Here is a 21,300-nt window from a genome sequence, read left to right on the forward strand (position 1 = left end):
GCTGATGAACTGGCAATGGTAGAACCATCATGATGATGCACCAATTTACTACCATTAATGACAGAATTAACTTCTATTAAAAATCCTGCATAATGGCAACCAAGGGAAAGAATTTAGTTTCAAATCGTAAAAAACTCTTTGTATGTCCTTTCATTTTAACAGCAACTGTTAAAGTCTTCAGCAATAAAAATCATTTTTGCTAAATTTTGCTGCTTTCATTGTTTCATTATTACTGATGAAAAATACTTTAAATGTACAAAAATACAGATTGAAATGCATGCAGGGACTTTGTGGTTGCTTTGTAAGTCTGCTTTGAGTGTGTGGGTTGCACTGCACTTCCACGCAGCACGTGTCAATTCTAGTTTGTAGTCACAGTCGCAAAACACTCCCTCTAGTCTCCTTGAGCAGTCAGACCTGATTAGAGTGTATTTTTAAGCTAGAGGTGTACCACCTGTTTTACTCCAGGTGCATATATTATGATGTCTAACGATTTTTTTATTTTTTTGGTGTGTTATCAATATTTAATATATACCACCTTTCTCACAATACCATGTGTTGCACACTTTCCCCCATCCAAGCCACGGTGAGTGAAAACCTGACAACTGGGCCCATATTCATAAAGCTTCTCAGATTAGGAGTGCAGATCTAGGACAGGAACAGATCTTAGATCAGCACTCCTACTCTAAGAAGTGCCATGATTAGAGGCTCTGATCTCAGGTCAGTGCGAACTTTCATCCACATAATCACGAAACATTTTTACATGGAAATGTAAGCCATGACTGGTTTCAGTCTAAAGATAATCAGTTTCATGTAAGATTGCTTGCCTTGTTAAGAAGTAGTCAACACATTTATTTCCAAATTGTATTCAGCCTTTCTTTATTTGTGTGTTTATTTGACGTCTTTATTTCTGATTTCAGCCAGATTTAATCCTTCATAATTGAAAACTGCAAGCAGAAATCCTTTGGATAATCAGTAAAATATGACAGTGTTTTACAGTAATCTTTATTGTCTGGCCTCCTTAGGGAGTACTGTTTCTTTAAGAGCCACTGGGAAAGAGCTAGATTAAAAGATGTTTATTATCCCGAGCTTGGGAAAAAGCCAAAATGCGTGCCGAGTCTCTGCCAATCAGATGAGAAAGTCAGATGTTCTAAATGCCAGCAAAGGACAATTTTTTCAAAATAAGGAGCAAAACATGGGGATAATGGGTAAAATCAATCCTTTAAAATCGTGAAAACCTACATGGTGTTTTTTTATACTTCTTCAGACTTTCAAATTCATTTCTAATTACTAGCACTCAAAGGGAAATTAATTATTTGTGATTAATGTATATATAAAAAGTTTTATTACTGTTTTAGTTATTGGTTCTTATAATTTTTTTGCATGATTTAATGCATTCTCTGATAGACACTTTATGGCAATTATATTAAATCCTTTGCATGAATGGGCCACCTTGAATATGAATAACATTTTAACGTAATATTTTTTAATAGTAAACCGTTTCTTACACCTCGGCAATTCAGCAAAAAAGTACCTATTTCCTATTGCAATAGATATATAGCTACATGCATATTGTTCTTATTGCTTTATACAGTAGTGGATGCAAACAGTGCAGTGAGAGTATTTCTTGAAATAATGTGAAAAAGTGAAATACATCTAGAAGTAGGCTGAATGGACTCGTGGTAAGTATACTGCATATACTGTTGCGGTGCAAGACATTTTTTTGATTCCTGAATGACATTAATCCTTTTGTTCTGTGTTTTCTTCACAGCCAATCAGGAGAAGCCATCTCGGAGGCACATCAGCCCTTCATCCGCTCAGGAAGTCAGGAAGGAGAGTGTGTCACCCGCACCCAGCATCTCTGAGAGTGAGCTCCTACTGGAGGTGTGTGTCTGTTAAATTTCCTTACTTAAAGTAATATTAAAGCATGAAAATTGTTCTAGTGTATTTGCAGCTTTACAGGCACAAAGCAATAATATGTATCACGTGACTTGAGTTTTTATAAAGGCACATTTGAGATGGAAAGGGTTGTAGATGTTCAGGTAGTGATGATGATTTTACAGAGATGTAACACTGGGCAAGAAGCTTTCCATACTCCTGCAGATTTTGGTTTTGATGGGCCCTAGGACATTTTCAAGGGTTAAAGTCTTAGAAATGCCCTGACTTGGTCTTTAATGTGGAACCTGAGAGATTGATAAAAAAAATAAATAAATACATAAATAAAAGATCTGTTTGCTGCTGGTTAAGGGTCTATTTTGATCCTTTCCATGATGGCTTAACTGGTTATTATTTGGTTACTGATGAACCTTGTTTGATCAGAATGTTGTTATTACTAAGATTTTATTTAATAATAAAAAAAATGAGTTCTGGTTCATATTCAGTTGACTTTTAGAGATGCAGGGACAGTGTAACAGTTTTGTAAGGTGCATTCTGATTGGCTATCTGCATATCCATTTGTCTAATGGGAAACATTTTTTGCAAGCAGTTGCCTACAACTTTCTCGCAAATGTCTTGTCGTAGCGCTGTTCTTAAAACTGTCTGCCCTACACGTTAGACAAAAACAATGGTTTGTGGTTGGTTATTTTGTCAGTCAACTGGTACTTTTTTGTCAAAATAGGCAGTTCTTGGTCACATCCAGCAACAAAACACAGTGGAAAAGTCAGGTTTACAAGACCATGGTGGGAAATGTGCTTAGCCGTCAGCAGTCTTACTGAAGTCCAGAAACAGGATTCTGCCCTTTATGTCTGATGCTGCAGCACAAAGTTTCTGACTTTGTCCTCCAAGCTGTTTGTCCTTTATTGAGACTGTAAAGGTGAAGGGTGTAATAAAATAAGGGCTGTGGATCAAATTTTGTTCATGCTGAATTTGAAAGTTAGGGGCATTACATGGGTTTAGATTCTGGACATGAAGTCTAGAATGGGATTGTTTTCACAAAGCAGAAACTGGACAGGCTTGACTTTGGCTTAAATTATGTGACTAATTCAGAATCCGTGCTTGGTGAAAAATCATACCAGTCAGCGTTTTATTTCAACATGACTGTTTTAGGTACCTGTGTTATCTTACAGTTTGGGACTGCCTATTAACCACCATACTTTTTCCCCTCATCTTAAAAAAAAAGATTGAATCAGGAGTCTAATATGGCTGCGGGTGAAACGCTGACCTCCTTCAAAGGAAAGCAAAACACTGGAAAAACAAAGAGGAATTTCTCAACAGCTCACAGGCCTGGTGACATTTAGCCATTAAATGCTTTGAATAGACTTTCAGTTAACCGTGGTAATGTGTTGCCCCTCATTGCGTGACTTGAAAAACCACTGATTTTAGCCTTCTGCTATTGTGTATGCTGGAGAGGGGGGTTGCCTAGCCTCCAGAGAGCAGGAATATTCCAGAGAGTCCCCCCACCTCCTTCCTTCGATGACTCAAAAATGCTTGGAAAGCCTGGTGATGTTCTTTTGAAGTCTCACCAACAATGTCAAGAAAAAAGTAAATGACCAGGATGTCAGCTCAGCTGGTGGAAGAAAAGGAAAGGGTTTAAAAAAGCCTGCCTGCTTCTTTCACTCGTTTTTTTCTCTGATTTCTCATGACTCGTAGTTTCCGAATGTGTGGCAGTCCTGGCATCTCAAGCAAAAAATGTCACTCTTGCAAAGAGTTCAAATCATAAAAACCAAAAGTACATAAACTAGAAATCAACTAGTAATGGAGTTGGAACTGTACTTTGCTCTCTGTGGTCAAAGAGCTTGAATGCTTTCCAACGGCTAATCAAATCAGAATTCTGTGAAGCATGGATATGAAATTCTTAGAGACATTGAGATTTTGTTTTGAGGCTGGACGTTTGAGACTGACATTAGAACAAAACTAGCATAACAAAACAACCTAAGGTGACCAGATCCAAACTGTCTAGTCACAGGATGGGGGCGGTGGGGGGCTGTAAATTAGAGCAATTTATATTTTTGCCTTATAAATAATGGATTTATAAATATCCAGATATTCACTTACCTGTTCTTCTCCACCAATGATGGTTCGGGCTATGCATCCACTGTTTTTATAACTGATTACGTTTCAACGGCAGCATTTTTTATTTTTTAAGTAAGCAAGTGGGTTTGATCTCTGGAGAAAGGCACAAAAGGGACTACATATTTCATTTTTATACAAACTTTATGCACACTTAAGATGATCCATTAAGATGTCTTGTGAAATGCTGTCTTGGTAACAATTTTAACACGGTGACAGGCAGTGGCCTATCTGAGTGATGACAGTTTTAGCAATAGAAAAAAAGGTAAAGGTAGTTCATCAGGAAAGGAGTCAATTAGTAGAATGCAAGACAAAATACTACACACAGAAAAAAAGGGTAATAGGGCAATATAGTTTCAGTTGTTTTTGATGCTCCATGAACAAAGAAATCACCTGCTGCACTGATAGAACTTTGAATAATGGCGGTACAGTGATGGGGGCAAAATGAGAGGAAACAGTAGAAAGTGCAGTGATCGATTAGTCAGTTAAACAAATAAAAACTAAGAAACAGAGAGGCTGTGGTCAGAAACTTTGAATGAATTTATGAATCACATTATCTTACTACTTTCGTACTGCAATGTGGAAAGTTTATAACCCACCGCACCCTTCAGGTTTCCTTGTATACAGGTATTTTGTTTAAGTCACATGGGGAATCATGCTGATTGCATGACTACTCTGTGGGGCCAGTTAGTTCTGATTGGAGTGAAATGGAATTCTGGAAGAAAGCAGATCATACAAACATTCGAAGGCCAACTCACTGTCCAGAAGGGGAGAGAGAGAGAGAGAGAGAGAGAGAAAGAGAGAGAGAGAGAGAGAGGGAGAGGGAGAGGGGAGAGAGAGAGAGAGAGAGAGAGAGAGAGAGAGAGAAATATGGGTAGGTAGATGAATGCACAGATGGGTGGGCTAGAGGGAGGCAGACTTTCATAAGTTTTGTTATTTGAAAAGTAGTATAGGGCCTAAGGGACAAAGAGAAAGAAAGACAGAGAGAGAGAGAGAGAGAGCTAGAGAATCTCTTCAGACACGTACATGCTCTCGCTAACAACTCTTGCGCATCTACTCTTGTAAATGGGTTTATATGCTTGTGTTGCAAGAAATGTGTAAAAAAGGAATTGTGTTCAGTTCCTGGTAAATGTATACATTTCCCAGCTAGGAAAGTAAATGTATACGACTTCCTAGGAAATGTACACGTTTCCCATCTTTGTTGTAAATGTACACATTTCCTCGGAAATCTACGTCCATCTTTGTAAAGGGAAATCAACAAGTAAATGATAAAGGTACACTGTGACAAAATGTTAACCTTTGCTAATACAGTGAATGATGTGTACTAACTTTGCACATTGGTCTTTGTAAGAGCTATTTAGTCATATTCACACAGGTATCTGTAGACAAAGCAACCAGATATTAAATTGTTCTGAATTGGCTGCGCTTACCTACAGTTCTATGGAAAAGAATGCAGTAAAATGCCTTGTGCATTAGAGTGTAGTGGCATCATTACTCATAAATAAAAATGTTTGGTTAATAAAAGTCATGAATAAGAGAAAAAAGTTAAAAACACTTTAATAACTCATTACACCATTCTGTCAGCCATTCTAAAGCTACCATGCAACAGAGCACGCACTTTAAAAGAAATAGCTAAATTAACCGTGCACCGTTTATAGGGTTAAGTCTATTCAAATCACTGGGTTTGCCTCTATGCCCTTTTTTTATCAATAAATGTTCACTGAACACTGTAGTAGAAACACAACAGTTCCAAAGTGATAATAAAATTCTATTTGTTGCATCAAATAAATTTGCCTATGCACTATCTAAAACACCACACAATCAATATCTTATGATTCCTTGTAGCTCAACACACACTTCGTGCATTTGTCAGCAAGAGAGTACTTGTTCAGCACCAAGTTTGGCCAAATCTTGTTCTACCATTCAAGCCAACTTAAAAAGCAAACCTTGCAGAATTGTCCTTACAGGTAGCTGCACCACTATTAGATGATATGTTATCTGAATGGTTTTACCTTTTCTGAAATATTTCATTGTCAAATATCTATGGATCCATTCTCTATCTCTAGCCATTTGTTTCACCAGCTAACTTTTTTTTCCATGCTAGTTGCTAGTTATGCTTGCAACCCATTTCGACATGTGACATTGTGAGTTCTGATGGCCTCGCTAAACTAAGAATCTTGAGTATCGCTGTAAAATTTCTCATTAAATATTTAATCGTATGCATGTCTGAGCTGCAAGATTGATATAGAGCTCGTTTTTGAGCATGCATGTGGTTGGACGCACTTTCTAGTTTAATATCTGCATAGCAACAGACATCAAAATAGACGTGGATACAAAGCGGACGAGAGGACGATTAAATTTTAAGAAGAAAGGGTCATTTGAATCGAACTTCTAGGTAAGAACGGTCGGATTCTTTGTTGCTGCTAGCCTAGACACTGAATTCATTAGGCACGAGGACATGTTTTTGAGTGTTTTTGCATCCCCTTTTCAGACATGTACATAAACTGGATTGACAAAAAAAGAACACAAATTGGAATGACAGAAATGGGCAAAGTGGCATGGTGATTTCATGGTGTCTGTGGTGCTGAAATGATTGCTAGTTGTGCTAACACTTATTTTCATGTCAGCAGTAATATAAATTCATAGAAGCTCTCAGTGGTGGCATGTCTGTCTCTGGTTTATACCAGGCGAGACCCATCATAATCAACATAATGTATAGCAAGTTTGAAAGGCTCAAACCTCCTTACATCTTTGTTGGCCTTGCAGACTACAACACACTCGTTGTATAAGTTAGCAACTGACCAGTCTAAGTAGATAGAGTTCTCTCTAGTGTCCACCTACAATTACCAGGAGATCTGATGATTTCCTGGTAAATGACTAGCCTACTGGATGGCAAATGTTTAGCCATTTAGGCTTTACACTAGATGTTAAAACACTGTAAAACATTTCTGTGAAGATTTGATTGCATTCAGCCATAAAGCATTAGTGAGATCAGGTACTGATGCTGAATGATTTGTTCTGGATTGCAAACAGCAGGTATTCGATGGTGACTACAACATCACTCCAGAGAACACTGTTCCACTACTCTAGAGCTCAATGCTGGAGAGCTTTCTACCCATCTTGTTGATGCTTGGCATTGGGCATGGTGACCTTTGACTCATACATGGCTGCTGTAGACATACAGCCTGTGTGTGCATGTAAAGGCATCTACAAACATTTTGCACATGTAGTACATACACTGTTAAGTAAAATTCTGTAAAAAAAAAAGTAAAAAGTATTAGCAGCAAAGTTGCCAGTAGAAATCTGCTAAACAACCCAGATTCCATCTTTTTATAACCAAATACAAAATACCATGTACTTTTATTGTTAATGACTGTATATTAACACATAATTGCAAAACAAAGGGATAGCACCACATTTTTCAATTGCTGTAAACAGATTCATGTTTCATGGATCATCATCTGCGAAAGCTATGAGTGAAATAATAAATAACCCTGAGAAATTTCTGTGTTAAAAATTTGGGCTACATTTGGATGGCTTATAGGAGCTTTGTGATTAACATAGAAAAGTAAATTGTATTACATTCAATGCTGTTAATTGACAGCAAATGACAGTTTTTCACATGTACATTTTATTGCTATAACTTTATAGGATGAACAGTGCTTTTCTGTATTTTCACCTATATTTTTCTGCAGTTAAAAAAAAACAGAAAAAATAATGCAAAATTGACAGCGCTTTCACTATGAAACTATTTTTTAACACTGTACAAATACGCCTCAGTGGCATACCAATGCTTCAAATTCATTTTAATTCTACTCCAATAACATGATGTTCAACATCACAACAGACAGGCTTATTAGACTTTTGTCTAATTTTTGTCAGTGTTTATGGCTTTTGCAGCACACACACACTTGGCAGGAGAAGAGCCTAGTGGTGCTGACCTGCTCTGTCTCACATTAAAGTGGAGGTGACAGGGCTTGGCCCACAGCGCACTACAACTCACGCGATCGCCGGCAAGTTGGCGGTGGAACAAACGTTCTGGCAAGTTAACAAAGGACTGTGCTCAGAGCCCAAACCTCCGTGCTTTCCTCCCTTCCTCGACTGCTGCAGGCCCAGTCCACTACAAGCATACTGCGTGAATGAGATTTCATGAAGAAAAGTTCACCAAGATGAGGCCTATCAAAAGCTTCAGTGACTGGCACTGAATGGACTGAGGAGAAAGTGCTGGCATTTGTGGAAGACAAAGTGTTGTCAAAAATATCAACAATGTTACTTATGTATAGAGGACAGGGGTGGGCAATATGGCAAAAATGCAGTGTTGTGATACTTGTATGTATTACAGTATGTAGTTTTTTCCTCTTAAAAACTGGGGAGACACTTCAGATGAATAGGGTAATTTTTGAAATAATAGATATCACCATTTAATTTTGCCAGTTGATTTTAGAATTTAAAAAGGTTTATTTCATTGTGAAGACACACTTCAGAGAAAGGATTTCACTGAACAGATTATTGAAATCTACCTATTTTATTGTCTATACTATATTTGTTCATATAAAACTTTTCAGCTTTTCAGGTGAATTTATAGAACAGGCTTGCATAAATCCAGCTATGAATACATTATCTTTCTGTAAAAATCTTCAGAATATGGTAAGGAATGTAAAATTTAATCAATATAGGTGTTCTAGAAGCTAGTGAGATTTTTTTGTGTGAATGTTGTCAAAATTACAAAAGAGATAGGCGTAAATGAATCTTTTTAGATTCTACAAGAGACAGGCTTTTCAGAGATATATAGCATGCCATGGGCCAGGTAGGGTGGAGCTAAGCCTTGAGTGAATTTATAATTTCTGGGGAAAAAAAAACAGATGGAAGTGGATGTAAATTGACTAAACATGCTAAAATAAATGTATTTCTTTTGCGTTTTGAAATCTTTATGATAACAATTCAGAGAAGTCATGTTATAAATGCATTTTATCCAAAATCATCTTTTCTGCCAGTAGTACCTCCCCAAAACACACAAAAAAAACACAGAAAACTACATTCATTGAGCACTTCATTAGCGACACCTGTATGTTATCTATTAGCCAATCATGCGACAGCAGTGCAGTCCATAAAATCATGCAGTTATGGGCCAGCAGCTTCAGGTAATGTTCACATCAACATCAGAATGGGGAAAAATGTGATCTCAGTGATTTTGACCATGACTGTCAGTGCCAGACGGGCTGGTTTGTGTGTATATCATACATGCAATGATTTTTATTTTTCCCCAGCATAATAAGGAATATGAGTTCCCTCCTGTCACGTATTATGCTAAATAATAAATAAAGAAAATAATGACACAATGGTATAATATCCAGTTATCCATTGAGCTCTTTATTACTAAACAGTTTTTGTAGCTTGACAGTGACATCACCAATGGCTTTCTACAATTGGTCTCATTGTCTGTTTTTTTATGATAAATGCAATGTACTCAGGAAAGCATCTCATGATGTAATTCATCTGTATTTATCTGTTTTGATTTTTTTTTTTCAGTCCCTGACTGGCTTTGCTCTGGTTGTGAGCAGTGATGGAATGGTCTTCTATGCTTCCTCCACAATTGTGGACTACCTGGGCTTCCATCAGGTAAGTTATAGATGTAATAGAACTTTCTTGTGTACATGTTTATGTCTCTCTAATGCAGATACAGACACTTCCCCAAGGCGTAATTGTCCTTCTGTTAACACTTTTATTTCATCTTCACTCTTTGTCCCTGATACTTTTTCTTTATATATTGTCACTCAGTGCTTAATTTGTGCCAGAATAAGCCTGTATTATTGGCCTCTAAGCACCTCATTCACATATTAAATACATAATTGCCATAAACTGTAGAAATGTGTCAAGAAAAATCATAATATTTTCTACACTTCTACTGTATCACCTTGTGCTATGGCACACATGCGCTTTCATCTTCAAGCTCTGTTTAAGTGCCCACAGTTATAGAAACTGTAATAAAAAGAACACTGATGCTGTTTATCTCTTGCAAATGCTTTAATTTAGTTGTCATTTTGAGCAATGTCTGTTGGTCCATTCTCATGTAAAGGGCAGCTGGCTTTTCCAAAGGGTGCTGCAGTTTGCAGAGATACCAACTGGCATTTCACTGTAAACAAGTACCAAATTACAAAAACTGATCTGAAGGCTTTTTTTCCAATGGCTTTGATATGCAACTATATATATATATAAAACACACTCCACTTTTACATCTCCGCTGACCCGTCTCACTTTCACTGTAAACATCATTCTCTCACTCTCTGTATGCATATTTGAGCTTATCAGATCATGTCACCTGAAGTCCTTTTCAGGAAAAAGATGAGGTCACTATAATGTCATGGGTCCTGAGGGAGTCTGTTCTCTGTAAAGGGAAGGCCAAGTCCTGGAGTGCTAACCTAACATCAACTCTTCCCTGTCCACAAGAATTCAAGTCTAAAATCATTCAAGTGCTTAACAGCGAAACTGATCTAGCAACAGAGGTGCTAGACTCCCCAGGCCGTGCTCTCATTCGCTGGTCTTCCAGGCTCCTTAATTATTGACAGTATCAAATCTGGGCATATGCACCCACACCATCCACTTAAATCACGCACACATCCCCCACTGCCGGCGCCACCTAATGAATAAAGTGCTCTACATTATGAATCCAGCTCTCTCACTCCAGACAAGTAGGGAATTATTCCACCATGACACTCTGCCCGACGCCCAGGGGAAGACGATTCACTGATACCGACATTAAAATGAAATCGGAAAGGAGCACTTAAGTGCATAGCAGGTTTTTCGTGCTCACTGTTGCTGAATGCTTCCACTCTGAGTCTGATGAAACTTTGCTGTTTATATCAGCAATGGAAAGAGATGGAGGGAGATGGATATATGTGTGAATGTTATTGCGAAGTAAGAAGCTCTTTTCAAATTGAAAGCTCTCTGAGTTGTAGGCTATACTAGGCTTAGACTTTATTTCAGAGAGTCTGTAATGCAGGATACATTCCAGTAGACATACATGCCTATGTATTTTTTTCCAAATGGGAATAGCTGCACAGAAGTGGTAGGATTTCAGGATTTCACTAAACATTTGTCCATCTCTAGTTACATGTGTGTGTGTGTGTGTGTGTGTGTGTGTGTCTCTGCAAAGTCTTAGACAACCAAAACAATAGACACATTACAATAAAAATGAAATTACAGGGGACAGGCTTGACGTAACAGTGCCGCAGTTAGTTTTAAAGAATGTCGCCACAAGAAAGCATCACAACAACATAATGCCTTTTTGCCCCATCTGTGACCCAGCAGTGATGCTTTGAAGAACAATCACTGTGGGGTAATAGAATCATCCTAGAGGAGAGAAGTTCACAAAAACAGTAAATGTGGAGGAATTACTTTCATGAGACAAATGTTTAAAAGCTTAAAATCTAAAATCAGGACATATCAAAGTGTGGTTATTATTTTTTTTTAAGAATGTCTCATTTCTGTCCACAAAAAAGCTGTTGCTGGAGACAGGAATAAACTTTTTTTTTCTCTATCTGTCGTTCTTCTGTTTTTCTGGTTTCTTCATTGATATTTCACTGTCAGTACTACTGCTGTAGGGTCAGCTGTCAGTACTGTCAGTACTACTGCTGTAGGGTCCTGTAACACTGACTCAACAACAGAACATGGCATTAAATCTCCGGGAATCTCAACTATGTTGGGTGGGGAAAACTAAAAAAGTAAACAGAGAGTAAAGTCAGACAGAGACACCGAAGAAGCCATGGATATTGAAATCACTTTCACTAAAATGATGGATTTGTGTGTAATATTCTATCTGCGATGATGAATGGCACTTCACTGTAATTATATGTTCACTGGCCACTTTATTAGGCATACCTACGTTTATTATTTACATAATACATAATTTACATAAATTTATTAGTCTTTCTTTACCTTGTTCATCAATGGTCAGGGACCCAACAGGACCACCACTGCGCAGGTGTTATTTGGGTGGTAGATCATTCTTGGCACTGACATGGTATTTGCATGTTAGTGAGTGTTGTGTCGATATTATTCTTCCACATTTGTTCATCTTCTACATGTCAAGTTACAGGCTATAATACATCCGTTGCTACATAGTTTGCATTTGTTATCTTCTTGTCCTTCATCAGGGGTCAGCGTCTGGTCACAGAAGGCTGTTGACTGGATATTTTTGGTTGGTGGACTGTTCACAGCCCAGCAGTGACACTGAGTTATTTAAAAACTCCACCAGCACTCTGTCAAGAGCACACACACGCTAACATGCCCTGAGGGGGGGCTGACCATTGGTGAACAGGTTGAAGAAAAGACTAATAAATTATGCAGAGATACAGCTGTTGAACTACAAAGTGCATGTACTGTGTCCTCAAAAAATGGACAGTGAGCATAGATACAAGGTAGGTGTACCTAATAAAGGAGCCAGTGAGTACTTATCTATCAAATAAGATAGGCATTCTGTGACCAAAGTAATAACCAAAACTTTAAAAACTACAAAAGTCGTTCAGAAAGAGTTTGCCAGTGTAAAGCCAGCGGTCAGCATGAGAGTTATCATGGGTCAGATGTCATTTGTGGTATTGCAACATATTGCCTTCCCCTTTCCTCTCTCTGATTCACTGAAGTGGAAGAGAGGTTAAGTGGCAGGGGCACCAAAGAAAAAGCCCTCATTAACACAGTCACCGCCTCTCTCTCAAATCTTTTGCCCGTTTATTAGGTATACCTACCTGAAACCTACAGTCATTGGTCAACTTATCAGGTACATCTACCATTAGGACAATTACAGACTGCAGACAATCTACTACTATGCACAATTTGCCAGCCACCCAGACCACCACAGGACATGATTTTTTTCGGGTGGTGCTTAGCACAGCAATGACATCATATAGGTAGTGGCAATGCATAGTGACTGCATACCTACAAAGTGAGCCTATATAGTAAGCGTATCTGATAAAATGAGTGTCTTTATTAACATTTTGGAGATCTACTCAACCAGAAAAGTATGTGAGGGGCTGATTTTTCACTCGCAAATCGGGCTTGACCTGGGCTTGTTTTCTAATTGAATTTTTCCATAGTAAATTTTTTTTTAACCAAAATTTCATGGCTCCAGAGTTTGAGGAGTGGGTGAATGTGCCCTTGAATGAAAGAATGGATGTTGAGAATGATGTGCAAATGTGCCAGGGTGAAACGTGTAATATGTTAACATTATAAGGTTCATGGGAAAAATATTCCAGGCCAGGAAACACCTTTGGTACCTAATATGGTGGTCTCCCTCTCCATCTTATTGTATGTCCTTGCCTCCCTCTCACCCTCTGTCACTCTCTCTTTTTGTAGACTGATGTGATGCACCAGAATGTCTTTGAATACATCCATGTAGACGACAGGCAGGAGTTTAGGCGACAGCTCCACTGGGCCATGAACCCTTCACAGCAGATGGCCTCTAATCAGCACCTGGCCTCAGGAACTGGTGGGTTATGATTTACACATCATTAAACATCATAAATACTTTAACTTGGGGTACATAAACCCTAACTAGTTACCCAAAGTAGAAGCATTGTGTCAGTATTGTTTGTGCACTAAACATGCTTCATATACTATATTAGTATTTCTCTTTACAGTAGTTGTTTTTTCTTCCTACTTGGCCCCACAACAACAGATGACCTTCAACAATGCCTTTTATCTCTCAAATGTCTGGCTCATAGGTGAGGATTTTGTGGTCAGCAGCTTATTCCACTCTCAAGAGACAGGTGGCGTTCCTCCAGAATTTTCCTCCTTCCTTAATCGTTGCTTCATCTCGAGAGTACGTTGCCTCCTGGACAGCACCTCAGGATTCCTGGCAAGTGATGGCCTGCTCAACCCAGAGACACGTTACCTTAGATTAGTTATTATTAGATTTTTTACAGAAGTGGAAACAACCGATATAATTAAGACTGAAAAGGACAGTATTAGAAAAACATTTTTATAGAGAATATATACAATCTACTACAGTTAGTGTTCTTAGAAACTATAGTGAAACTCCACAATATCTCCAGATTTCTACATTAATATGTTTGTTTACCCAAGACCTAGATGAAAGTGGAACAGTTACTAGACCTGTTTAAATGCTGCATACACTGACTTGCTTATTTAAAAAGCAGCACTGTTGACTCGAGCCCATTTTCACACCTTACATATTGAGAATGACTCAATTTCATTGCACATTCCAAAGATATATTTTTTTCTATAAATAGAGTCAAGCTACTGAGAAAAAAAAACACTAGAGAATTTAACATAGACTGATTGTGGGAACCCACCACTGTACAGTTGAAACTGGTTTGGATACAGTTTGAGGGCTGAGGGAAAGAAGAACCACAGGCAGTTTATTCAATGTAGAGGCCTCAGAGTGCGGTTTGGAACCATCAGGGATCATTTAACCAGTAAAGGTGCTCTTCCACCACTTAGTGTGATTTGCTGTGATTAGAATTGCTCTTGGCTCACAAAGAGGAAAGTATGAATCAGCTAATATGATTGGAGTATGTTTGCTGAAAACCACCAGGGTGGGACTGGTTGAATATGTTTTGCTGATAGTATTCTTATTCTTTGGAGAATAGGTCATTTTAGGTTGGTTAAGTAGGTCAAATATTCCATTCAGTGCTCTAGACACATCAAAAAATAGGATATGTTTAAGAGGACGATGGCTGATTAAGCTGATTCTTCATCTGTTTCTTTCCTTTGAAGACAATGCAGTTCCAGGGGCGTCTGAAGTTCTTGCACGGCCAAAAAAAGAAGACGGCATCAGGCACCCCTCTGCCACCACAGCTGGCTCTGTTCTGTGTGGCCGTGCCTCTGCTTTTGCCCTCCATCACAGAGATGAAGATGAAGAGTATGATGATGAGGAGCAAGCACAAAAACACAGACATGAACATGATCACAGCATTAGATCATAGGTATGAATCGCCATCTTATGTTGAGTTTTTGCATAGTTTAAACTGCTCTTCAAAACAAGAGCAAATTTACCCATCTTCCATGTACCTCAAAAGTAATCAATCAAGATATGTTTGGTTTTGCACAGTTATTAGGCCAATGTGCATAACAATTAATAGAAGCTTACACCACACCAGTTAGCACTGTACAAAGTGTATGGCTAAACCTTTGTTGTACATTTTTGGCCCCTTTGACAGTCACTGTTTTTGCTCTGATGATTCCTGAAAAAATGTAAATCTACACACATCTATTTTTTGTCTGACCAAGAAAGCTGTATATTCTTTTCTGTAACACTATTTTCATTCTCCTTTTGTGTGTTTGCCTGCAATGACAGAGAAGAGCACTTAAGACGACAGTCAGCAATGAATGAAGGTGGAGACACGCTTTTGATTAATTGCCCCACTCCTACCACACGCCACCATACCCCCTGGGCACCTCTTTCTAAAGACAACTTCAAGTACAAGATGGAGGACTACTACAGCCAAGAGGAGCCTCTCAACTATTGCAAGTCCACTGTTGGTGGCCAGAAAGTCCGTCACATGGACACCATGTGGCCCCTGAGAGCCTCTTGTGGGTCTGTTCGCACGAATCATGGAGTAAACTTGTTGCCGAGCGGCAAACTAGGCAAGTACAGTCACTACGGGAAGCCCTACAGAATGTCCCCAGGTTATCACAACAACAGGGCAGAACATTATGTTCCAAAGCTCTATGGAAGTCTTCTACAACCAGGAGAAGTGGATGGTTGTTATGTGGAGAGCATCAAGAGCGAAAATGGCTGTTATGAAGGCCAAGGTCAAGGCTATGATGAACGTGTAATTGGTGAGTTTCCAGTTAAGGTTGAGCAGGACTCTGACTCTGAAAATGGATGTGATGTTTATGGCAGGCCATGGACAATCAGAGAGGGTTATCCAAACTCTTACGATAGCCTACAAATGAAAGCAGAAGATAGCTACTATGAACAGTACTCACCCTGCCAGAGGGGCAAAGGGAGTAATGGCCAGGTATACAGCGGCCACTATCAAAATGTCTGCGGTATAAATGCACGGCTGCCAAAATGTGGGTTCAATAAAGATCTAGAACCTCTCAGCCCCCAGAAGCTGGGACACCCAGACCCACTCTGCAGCAGCCAAAGCACTAACTGCATGGACAGCTATGGCGGTGGGCCTGTAGAACACAAAGGCTACATGCAGCAGGATTACAAACTTGGATATGAGTTCAAAGGGCAGGGTCTGCTTCACTCCATTAAGCGTGAGCCCATGGATTCTCCACCCTGGCATGACGGCGAACATGACCAGATGGGCGTACAGAGGAATATTATGCCAAATTGCATAATGAATGGTGGGCAGCCCAAAACTAATCCATATATCTATATGCAATAGTGCATAACTATTCAGATCACATCCCTCAAGGTCTGGGTAATACAGATTTACCACCTGCCCTTTACCTAGGAACCAGGTGTGTTAAAGTGGACAACTAGGTTAACTGACTTTCCATACTCTGCCAACAAATGTTCATACATTCTAATTTCAAATCATGTTTATTTTGTATTCATGTGAAAGTGGACACGGTTTGGATAGATTGGATGTAATAAAAAAAAAAAGTGTAATCAAGCTAATGAGACAATGGTGGCAACATTGTCATCATCGTTTCCTAGTTGCCTAGATTTGATTAGCTAAGTGATTAGCTTTTTTTTACCTTGAAAACTCAACATTATGTAGTGACTTTAACAATGAGTGCCACAATTTCTCATCAGATTGAAGGGACCCAGCTAAGCATCTGTGGGCAGAGCATGCATAGGTCAGTTAACTACTAGAAATGACTTAATTAAGGAATTGAGGTCTAGATCCGAATACCTCAGCAATAGTGGAACACATACTGGATGCTTGTCTGTTGAAGTGAAAGCTACCTCTTTTATCATCAACTAACAAGATGCTTAAACCAAAGGTTTACCACGACAGCATTTTTAATTATGACTTGTTAGCAAACACTTGTAATGAAGAACCCATTTTTTATTGACCCATACATACTATATTCGCATGAAAAGCAATATTTTCAGTAGCCCGGCTAATACAGACAAGCATACAGAACTAAGCCATTTATACGCACACATTCTTTACATTTCAGAACATGGCTCAGGGGCAGGGATATTTTGTGATATTGTAGTAAAAGAGTGAGCATCAAGCTTTCTTTTAATAAAAAAAATTTTCCCCCACATATTTTTATTGTATGCACTTTTGATAGAATGATATCCTACTATTTTTCTGGCTCTCACATTATGTCTGTGTTAGTATTTGTACTAGTTTTATACACTGTGATGTGGAAAAATGTCTTGCAAATATCAAGTTTTACACTAATGTTACCTGGTAAGGTGAGTAATACGTTTGTGTGTTGCATGCTCGCTTTTAAATAGTATTTCAGGCAAAAAAAGTTCTGATAAGTTTTAAAGGTACTAAAAAACGTAAATTGCTATTTAATTTCCAGATGGAAACTTTGGAGACCAGTGCCCTTAGCCCAATGTATATAAGCTGCCCAAAGGCTAAAACGAGAGTAAGGGTCATTGCTAATGCTATTCCCTGCCATTAATGTTATTTTTATATATAATACTGTATATCAGCACATTAATAGTCCCAACTAACCCTACACGATTATCATAGTGATTAGACACGCCCTCCCTCGAACCACCCACCCACACACATACAACTTTACATATTGTGTTTGCTGCAATCATTAAATAATTCATTTTTAAAGTTGCACTACTCAGACTAGTAAATTTCTTAATTCAGTGTCCAATCAATATGCACAATTGTAAATTTGGTCTCCCTTTCTGCTTTTCTAGTTTGTTCAGTTTTTATATTGTATAACTCATTTGATATAGAACTATTTGTATTTATTGTCTTACCAGAACTATTTAGGGCCTTGCACTGTTCCAGGAAGTTTTTAAAAAGGCGCGTTACCCCTCTTTATCTATTTACAAAAATATTACCTGAAGTGACACGTCACGTCTTTGGGAGACTGTAGCTGCAAAGCAGCGACTCTTAAATTGCATGTTCTCACTTTTTCTATCTTCTATTTGTCAAAATTGAAATGATGCAATAAAATTATTGTACACAAATGAGTCGTCATTTTGCTAATTTTACTCTTGTAGTCTTCTAATATTATACTCTAACAGTGTTGTGTATCTTGCATTTTCTAATACTGACTAAAGCCTATTCCAAATCCCCAGACACCGCACTTGTGTACTCTGCTCACTTAAACTTCAGGTTACTTCCTGCAATGTTTATTGAAGTGCCAAGTGAAATGTCATTATTCAAACATCACATCTGCATGTCTGCAAGTGTATAAAAAGTGCTAATGAGAGGGAACTTCAAACACTTAAAGCTGAATTAATAGAAACAACTGATCAACCAGCATCTGAAAATAAATACACAGTGATGGCACATGAATTGTGTATTACTTACACTGGAAGACCTTCTGCATCCCAAATTTCTCTGGAAGTTCACAAAAAGTCCACACAGTTCCCCAGTATGAACTAGATAAATTGCAGATTTAGACAGATCTATAACCCTGTGGATTTCCTCAGTAGCACACGTCAAGTCCAGGTAAGGCCAAAGATTTACACAGGCCATAAACCTATTATTGTCTCTTTAAAATTCACACACAGAGCTCTGGCCACAAGGGCCTACAGTTACCCTGTATAATGACAAATATAAAATGATTGTATTAATATAATGCAATCAAAGCTTCATGTCATATATTGTAGGAAATGTAGCATCTAGCACTGAAGCTCTTGCTTGTTTTCCACCCGTCTTTAAACAAGGTGCAGCCTGTGTGTGTGCATGTCTGATGGATTACATGACCATTTGCATGCAACTGCAGAGTTTACTACTGCATCCAAAACACTAAAGAGATTAAGTGGAGTTCAGCAGGTGTGTGTGACTGGAAAACAAGTGATAGGCCAGGTTTTAGAGGAGAGTGTGGTTCTCTGAGCCAGGGGAGCTGTGCCACTTATACAGCAACAGCAGGCTAGCAGGTAAAAGCCCAGCATGCTTAGTGGAAGGGAGGCTCTATGATCCTTTCCTCAGGCACATTCTGACCTTCATATCAACTCCCAGAACCTTTAAATACCACTCAAAAACACTGAAGGAGCTGTACTACTGGCCTCCCCATGGTTAAATGTTCTAATGGCCACATCTCTGGTAAACACTAGAGATCATGTGGTCCGTATGTGTCACACATTTATTTCTTTGTAGCTCCCTTGTAGGACTAACAAAGTTTCTTAAGTTTCTAACATACTTTTGTTGTTATGCCTTTAAGTGTACAGCTAGAGACTATAAGTCATCTTTTTGTAAAAGACTGACCCATTTGAAACTAATAGAAAAGAAATGGAGAAATTAACCAACTTGGATTTCTTTATGCTGGTGGTGATATAAACCAGGGGTTGCAAAGTCTATATTGTAAATAAAAGGGCTTTATTTGATTTCCAAAAAACACTGAACCTACATGTGTCGTCTGAGTTTTCATATGCACTGCTGAAAATGTTAAAATACTGGTAAAAATCTAAAAGATTATGCTTTCTTTGGGCACTATATCCAACTTCCTGCACACCTCCGCACGGATGGACTTTTAAAAAATATTTTAAACCAAAATCTTATGTAAAAATCTTAAAACAATGTCTCAGTTATCAGGCTGTGTATTCATAACCATTTTATGCGTTTTTCTTATGTGAGGGACAGAGTCGAGGCCCACTTTTTCTCTATTTTTATCAGCGAAAACACCTAACAACGCCAAATGTAGAGAGTAAACTGTTATATTTACTTAAAGAGAAGTGCTTAACAAATTTCAGTTCTTACACTAATGGATGCTGGATGTACTAAGAACTGGAAAATCCTACAATACATTGTAAAGTGTATTTTGTAATTAATTTTGTAACTTTAGTGGTGTCTCAGTATTAGTCACTTTACTACCATAAGGTGGTAAGTTTATGTCAAAAGACACTGCCAATACAGGATATTCCTTATTGGCAGTGTCTTTTTAGATGTACTAGTTCTATTGCACGTGTCAGGCTCTAGTCCTCATGTGCCAAAACCCTGCAGACTTCAGCACACTGCCTCATTAAACACACCTGATTCAGCTCATCAGCTAATTAGCAAGACCTTCAAGGCCTTGAACTGAATAAAGAACGTTAGATGAGGGTAAATGGTGATCTCCACAGCGCTTTGCCGTAAAAGGTCCCCAGTTTGGCATGCCTGTTCTATTGGAATCTCAGTACTTAAGTCCTTTTTTCTCACTTGATAGTTTTTTTTTAAACCTATTTACTCCTACTCTAGTTGTTTTTGCAGCAGTATTTCACTTCATTATTTCATTATGTAATATTAAGTTCCAATACTTTTCCTTGACTGTGGTTTTAGGCTTTACCCACCTCTGAGCAATAAACTACGCTTGATTTAATGTAGGCTTTCAACAAGGCCTGAGGAAGACTTGACAACTTATTTGAACAGTTGTATGCATGTTTTTCATAGAGACAGGCTAGCTCTGACAATTTGCAGCTCAAAGCCTATACAAGGGCGTGAGTCCATACAAGGCGCACCGTGTGTCTTTTTGTGTTTTGTCTCCTTCATACACTCAAGTACACTGTTAGCACCTTTTAAAACTGATGGAAAGAAAGAAAGAAAGAAAAAGAAAGAAAGACAAAGAGTTTTTTACTTATTGTCTGAATTTCAGTACTCAAATGTATTTTTTTTAGGTAATTCTGAATTATAAATAACCAAACCTGTTGAAATGTGCAATTTCATGAAAAATTGTTTCCTAAAGAATCAAATTGTTATGAGATCAGAGATTTACACTCCAAACACACACAAACACACGGTCAAGCATGTTCCCCAACATTGGCATCTACTATCTACTGGAGGAATAATCATACTCTAATCTTTATAATCCAAGCTGAAAAGAAGCAGTCTCTATTACTGTTTGTTTTCCTTCATATTGAAGGATGCTTGCCCTCAATTTGACACAGGGCGTCTGAGGATAGGTCCCTACAACATCAGCCTCATTAACTGCTACTGATCGCCATCTGCTGCCATGTTAAAGGAACTGCGCTTCAGGGAACATCCTGCATTGGCAGTGTCTTTTGACCTAAACTTCTATGCCACCTAATGGTAGTGAGTAGAGAAGCAACTAATTTATTTGAAAATACTGAGAGACCACTAAAGTTAAAAAAAAATAATTACAAAATACACTATGTACACAATGTATTGTAAGATCACAGAGCAGTACACCGAGCCATTTTTGAACAATACAAATATAGTATATATGAATATC

At 38.3% G+C, this 21,300-nt stretch overlaps 1 protein-coding gene across 2 annotated transcripts in view; it reads left to right on the forward strand.

Moving 5' to 3' along the window:
• Positions 1-17,655, forward strand: part of LOC118798832 — a 62,585-nt gene extending 44,930 nt beyond the window's left edge. For both annotated transcript variants that reach the window (XM_036558406.1, XM_036558407.1), the window contains exons 4-9: positions 1,769-1,881; positions 9,535-9,624; positions 13,354-13,486; positions 13,722-13,855; positions 14,737-14,945; positions 15,317-17,655. In XM_036558406.1, coding sequence (XP_036414299.1) covers positions 1,769-1,881; positions 9,535-9,624; positions 13,354-13,486; positions 13,722-13,855; positions 14,737-14,945; positions 15,317-16,361 — 1,724 coding nt within the window. In that variant the 3' untranslated portion in view covers positions 16,362-17,655. The remainder of the gene's footprint in view (positions 1-1,768; positions 1,882-9,534; positions 9,625-13,353; positions 13,487-13,721; positions 13,856-14,736; positions 14,946-15,316) is intronic.
• Positions 17,656-21,300: the final 3,645 nt, after the last annotated feature.

The sequence above is a fragment of the Colossoma macropomum genome, unplaced genomic scaffold, assembly GCF_904425465.1.
Source record: "Colossoma macropomum unplaced genomic scaffold, Colossoma_macropomum, whole genome shotgun sequence".
Classification (NCBI taxonomy): Eukaryota; Metazoa; Chordata; class Actinopteri; order Characiformes; family Serrasalmidae; genus Colossoma; species Colossoma macropomum.